Raw genomic sequence first — 6,152 nt, forward strand, 5'->3', positions numbered from 1 at the left:
CGAAAAATGAAAAAGGAGCCGTTTTCTCATTTTTCTACTTTCAATATTAAATCAAAAAACGAATGATCGAATGATACAAGGATTTAGAAGTGTTAATTCATCTGTAGGCTTCTCTTGCAGTTTATTTACAAAGCAGAGCAAATTTGGATGGCTAGGTGTGTAAACTGAGTGACTCACGTTCACGTCGATCACTTCTAAATGAAGAAAATAATCTTCTTCTGAAATAATTTTCCCCTTCATCCAGTGATGGTCTAGCTAGTAGAGGCAAATGAAAAGGAATCTTTCCAGAATGCGAATATGTTGAAATTTGAAACACCCTTTACTGCTTTAATCATGTATATATATATATATATATATATATATAAATACAAAATTTTAAATATTATTATTTATTACAATTCAATTTAATTCATAAACTACTTACTCTTTGAACGCATTGAGGAGAACGTCCAGGTTCTCCTGGGTGATGTCATTGTGTCACCTACAAAAAGGCATGTATACACTTATTCATCAAGTCACAAGTTTCTTCCATATCTTTTATCTCGGTCACAATCAGAAAGAAATTATTTGCGATGTAACTAATAATGTATCAGAGAGAACCTTGACTTAAGTTAAAGTTCCTTCAATGTGAGAAACTTTTTTTCCCAAAGGCCAAGGTCATATTCTTTTGGGTCCTTAAGTAAATATTAACTTGCCGACTCTTTGTCATTAATGGTAAGTCTTCTTGACACTTCCTTTACTGCAGGTGTGCAGAGATCACAGACATGAGCAACCTCATACCTGCTCCATTATTCCCAATGCCAATAAACACCAACTCTATTTTTGTGCATTTACATTTTTATGAAAAAGCCTAATTAACCCTGTGCTTCAACCCATACTTCATAAGGAGTCCCTATGCACCAGTTGTAGAGAAGTAAACTTAACTAAATGAAATTATGTGAACATTTTAACTGTTTTTGCTTACATAGCTACTGCAACTCTTGCACCCTTCAAAGGCCACTCCACCACAGGAAGTATCAGAATTGTGGTGGTTTTTTGTATGTCAAACATACATAGTATCACATGGGGTTAGCAATCATATCTGAGCCAGAAATCAGAGCTGTCTTTAACATACTACATACAATGCCATAAAGCCACATGCAGAAAAACAATCTGCATAAAACAGTAATTTTATATAAATTATTTGTTGCTACATTAATAATGTTAGTAATTTTAATGGGGGGAAAAAAACGTAAAATGCATCAGGGAAAACTTGTTAAATGGTTAATTGTCAGTGAAATCCTTTTACATTTAAACAGAAAACTATAAGTTTACTGTAATACTGTAAAAATAATTGCAATATTTACATTAAAATATGAACACTTACAAATACTTATAAAATTGCAAATGTTATTAAAATAACTACCGTTCAAATGTTTGAGGTTAGTATGCAACAAGGACACATTAAATTGATCAAAATTGACAGTAAAAACATCTATAATGTTACAAAAGATTTAAATTTCAAATAAATGCTGTTCTTTTGAACCTTAAAATTAAATTATGAAAATTAAAATAAATGGTTCCCACAAATAATATTAAGCAGCACAACTGTTTTCAACATTGAAAAAATAAATAAGAAAGGTTTCTAGAGCACCAAATCAGAATGATTTCTGAAGATCATGTGACACTGAAGCCTGGAGTAATGATGCTGAAAATTCAGCTTTGACATTGCAGGAATAAATGATATTTTAAAATATATTATAATAGAAAACAGTGATTTTAAATAATAATATTTTACAATATTTTTTTTAATAAATGCAGCTTTAGTCTGCGCCGATGGCCTCGTGGGCAGCGCGCCGACATGTAGCGCCTTTGCGCTTCGGGCGTCCCGAGTTCGAGTCCCAGCTCGTGGACCTTTCCTGATCCACCCCCCCCCTCCTCTCTCTCACCCACTTTGCTTCCTGTCGACCTACTGTCCTATCTAAATAAAAGGCATAAAACGCCAAAAATAAATCTAAAAAAAATAAAATAAAATAAAAAAATAAATGCAGCTTTGATTAGCATAAGAGCCTTCTTTCAAAAGCATGAAATAATCTTTCCAACCCCAAACATTTGAATGGATTTTGATATTTAATAATAATAATTTACCATAAAATATTGTTAATATTTTTGACTACATTCACAAAAATACCTGAAACATTGTCACTGTATTATTATTTATTTCAATAATTTCACAATATAATTAAATGTTGTGTTCAATATTAATAAATAGTTCATTTTGCTTTGTATCAAGTTCGGTCCTGGTAAAGCTCATGTTTATTCCCAGTCTCTTAAACAAGAATCTCCATCCTCTCCCATACATTTATTGGCATGTTTTTGTGAAAGACGTGGCCGTTAGTATACTCTGGGTCTTTTTATAGCTGACTGTATTCCCCACAGGATGACCTCAGGTCAGCAGTAGGTCTTCCTGTTGCCCCAGTGACTCCATCGCAGCAGTTATGTGGGAATATTTTGAGGATGCGCTTCATGACTTTTGTATGCGGTCGTTGTTCCAAACTAATGTAGATTTGGGCCTTAAAGAGCTCATTTATGTTATTTCAGATGCAGACAGTGGCACAGCTGCTGTTTGGAGCCTTAATTTCAGTGTAGATCAGAAATTGGATAGAGTTTTCCACCACTCCCCTATAAAGCTGTCTATAGGCTTCTATTATAATATACCTTGGTTGAATCTCTAATGGCAAAATAACAATATTTGGACAGGTATCAGAGAATCCTGGTTTTCTGTCCTTTATGGCTCAGATATGAATAGACAGACAGAGGCTGTGTCAGCTGCTGGGAAAAGGAGAATATCCTCTTCCTTGACTCCTCCTTCAAACATTAACATCCATTCATTCACCCACTCATTCTCTCTCTCTCATTATTCCAAATTAAAGGCCATTCATCATGTGATGAATGTGGTGGGACAGTAGCTGACAACTTTTTGCACTAAACAGCTGTTTTAAATAGCTCCTCAACATTGATCTCTATACTTTATTCCTTTTTGTTCAGTTGTTTGTCTCTTATCACAATAAAATTCAGATTGCGCTGCATCAGTGAGGGAGATCTTGATGACAAGATCTGACCTCAGGCTTCTAGCCCAAAATATTCATTCAAATCTCTTGTGAAAGATCATTTTGACTCAAAACAGCTCAGAGGAGTGCAATTCTTTTTTTTTAAAGAAGGCTTAGCAAACAGATGTTCCTGCATGTCTCATACAACAAAAACGCACTCAGCCCCTAAAAAGACATTTACTGGAATAACATGTTCACCTTATGGCAATGCTTTTCAGGATTAATTTGAACTTTTATCAAAGGAATTGTTCACCCAAAATTTCATGGTAATTATGACTTTAAATTTTTGTGTAAACCGGGCACAAGTAATTTGGACTGCTTTTACGGTGATGTTTTGGATAGTTGTAATCATCTGTATTTTATAGTCAATCACTTTTTATTGTATGGTAGTCTGGGAATTCTGCAAAATATTCTTCATAGAAGAAATAAAGTTATTCACTCGTAAAATCAGTTTTTCCTCCCACCTCATGTAACAAGTTTTGCGAGAGAATGCACAAATCTAGTAGATCTTTGTAGGACACAAAATCTGTTTGTCCATGTATAAATGTTTAATCGAATATTTGAAGAATTAAATTCACGTTGCGCGTTACCTCAGTCTCTCAGAGCATGCGCAGATTGCGCACAACGTTACGCTGAACGAAATTGCGTTACGAGCGCATCTAGGTACGTTACAGACTTCATAAAAAACGCTACTGGAACGATTTAGGTCCCACAAAATTATTGCTGACTGACACTGAGCTTTTAAACTACAGGTAAATGCATACAGATCTGTGTTCAGCACAGAACAATGAACCGAGACAAACTGAACTTGAATTTGAGACCTGTTCTAGATTGAGTGTGGAGTGCAGTGGTTGACGTCAGTCAGCAGACAAGCATCAACACGTGTTTGGTGCACACCCTTACCTTAAAACGGGTCATTATGTAATGACAGTTTCTCCTTTCTGTACAGGACTGTTGTTCAACGCGGCAGGGCTTTATCAGGTCAAATGCGTCGTGTTTTAATGCAGGTGTGTCACTTGTGTGTAAAGATCCTGCTTGTAACAGGACATCATTCTTGCATTTTACCCCAGAGTCATTTTTCTTTTGGTACGAGTCATAAAATGGTAAATACTTTTACAATAAGCTCTCTTACCTTTCAGGTCTAGAAGAAGGACTGAAATTAGTTATTTTTAGATTACTTCCCTAAACACTAAAGAAACACAGGACCTGCTTGCCCCGACCTCTAGAGGGAAATATAGCGCCTTATGACTCAAGCTAATGTGTGTTTCCCATTGTCCATTATTTTGACTGTCGGGTAACAAGCTTTTATAAATGAAGGAGCTAGTAGGGATATTGATAGAAAATGTCTTCTGAGATCATGCATGTTATGTACATCATTTTCTCAGTGCACTATAGTGAAACACCAATATGTTTTATCTTATGAGGAAGTTATTGAATTTGCGCTGTTCTCACCACACGAAATTCAAAAAAGCCATATTGTGAGAGTCATCAATATGTGTTCATGTAAATGTAAACATTTCCTGCTTCTACAATTGTTGGCATTTCAAAAGTTTTGCTGTGCACCTGTTCTTACAAACATTGCATAATGTTTCCTGTTTATCAGTTATAAACACAACTTGCTAACTTACAGTAGTTTATATGCTGTGTACTGACAGCTAACAGGTGTTTCTACAGAATGAAAGCGAGCATTATGGACATTAAAGGACATCACACTCGTGGCTTGTAGGACAGAAACACATCATGTTCAAAGTGACTTACCACAGTGCAAACTCTCTCTCGTGTCTCCGATGTGTAGCTTGAGATGGTTGGAAATCTTCCGTTTGATTAAATATTTACCACATCACTTCAGCACGTTAGCAGTCCACAACAGTCGTTTCATGCCGGTTTACCTGCTGAACCAGTTTCTTCTATTTACTTTCTCCTCACCCACCTGGAACTAGTCAACCTCTCACTTGTGACTTTTTTCACTGTCTTTGTCCTCTCTCAGTCACTGTACAACTGCCTTGTGTGTGTGTTTGCTTTGGTGTACGAGTCTTGAATCACTTTGTCGCTTCTGCTTTCATTTAGAGGAAGTGTTCATAAAACAAGAACCGAAGCGAACTGTCATACAGCAGTGAGGGGATTTCCTTATTTCAACCTCTGGTGCTTTTCAGGCCTTTCTCTTACAGGTGTATCTGCGGAAATAAATGAAGACCACACAAAGTTTGTTCACTGAAAGGATCAAAAATATTGCCGTCATTGAAAGGTGATTTAAACAATTTGTGGTTCTAATTGCAATTTTAAAATAAGCATATCTTTGTAAGCACACAAACTGGTTCACAAAGAACAGCAAGTGCAGTTTTTATGTGACATCTCCTGAATCGTTCGTTACCACGTGTAGCTTACTAAGCATTTCCGTCCACTTTTTTTTTCCAAGAATATTTAAAAGTGAAGGTTTTCACTTTCATTATTAATTCTCCCTAGGGTACTTAGATGCCGTAATTCTAATCTTGGCAGACCTGCTTCCATTATTGTAATAAAATACTGTGAATGCCTAAGTATAGCTATTGGTGAGCGCACAAGTTTTATGTTGCATTTGGCATTAAGCAATTGCAGCTGCATATTTTTGGGAGGAAATATTTGTCTATATTTTTTATTGAGTGGATTCAAAATTGGTATGCGATTTAACAAGATCTATAGGCTACTTAAAAATTAATGCAAAAAAATATGGCATTTTGACGGCTTACGCAGTTCATTCAGGGGAAGGGTGGAAGATCCACGGTTAGTGAGCTCAGATTTAGATCCTAACAGAAAGCAAGAATGGTGATATAACAGGTCCGCCTGATATCTTAATGTTACAGATGTCAATATGACCATTTTCATTTATATACATGCTCTATATCAGGGGGTTTGTGAGTTGATGAACAGCTAATAATTAAATAATAAACATGTAAAATTAAAAAAAAAATGTTTAAACTAAAAATATAAAAAATAAAACACTTCTTTAAAAATCTGAAAATGTTATTTGTTTTCCTGCATGTCATGTGATTCGCTAAATTTGCGAAATATTGAGGTGTGTATATA

At 35.4% G+C, this 6,152-nt stretch overlaps 1 protein-coding gene across 2 annotated transcripts in view; it reads right to left on the reverse strand.

Annotated features, from left to right (window-relative positions):
* Positions 1-5,090, reverse strand: part of dennd2da (DENN/MADD domain containing 2Da) — a 24,612-nt gene extending 19,522 nt beyond the window's left edge. Inside the window, exons 1-3 of one of the 2 annotated variants that reach the window (XM_016500162.1) lie at positions 4,848-5,090; positions 425-481; positions 178-255 (exon numbers count right to left, since the gene is read on the reverse strand). In XM_016500162.1, coding sequence (XP_016355648.1) covers positions 178-255; positions 425-473 — 127 coding nt within the window. In that variant the 5' untranslated portion in view covers positions 474-481; positions 4,848-5,090. Of the gene's footprint in view, positions 1-177; positions 256-424; positions 501-4,847 lie in introns of those variants that run through there. The other variant, XM_016500170.1, reaches the window with a different exon arrangement.
* Positions 5,091-6,152: the final 1,062 nt, after the last annotated feature.

The sequence above is a fragment of the Sinocyclocheilus anshuiensis genome, unplaced genomic scaffold, assembly GCF_001515605.1.
Source record: "Sinocyclocheilus anshuiensis isolate Anshui unplaced genomic scaffold, SAMN03320099.WGS_v1.1 scaffold477, whole genome shotgun sequence".
In the NCBI taxonomy this organism is placed as follows: Eukaryota; Metazoa; Chordata; class Actinopteri; order Cypriniformes; family Cyprinidae; genus Sinocyclocheilus; species Sinocyclocheilus anshuiensis.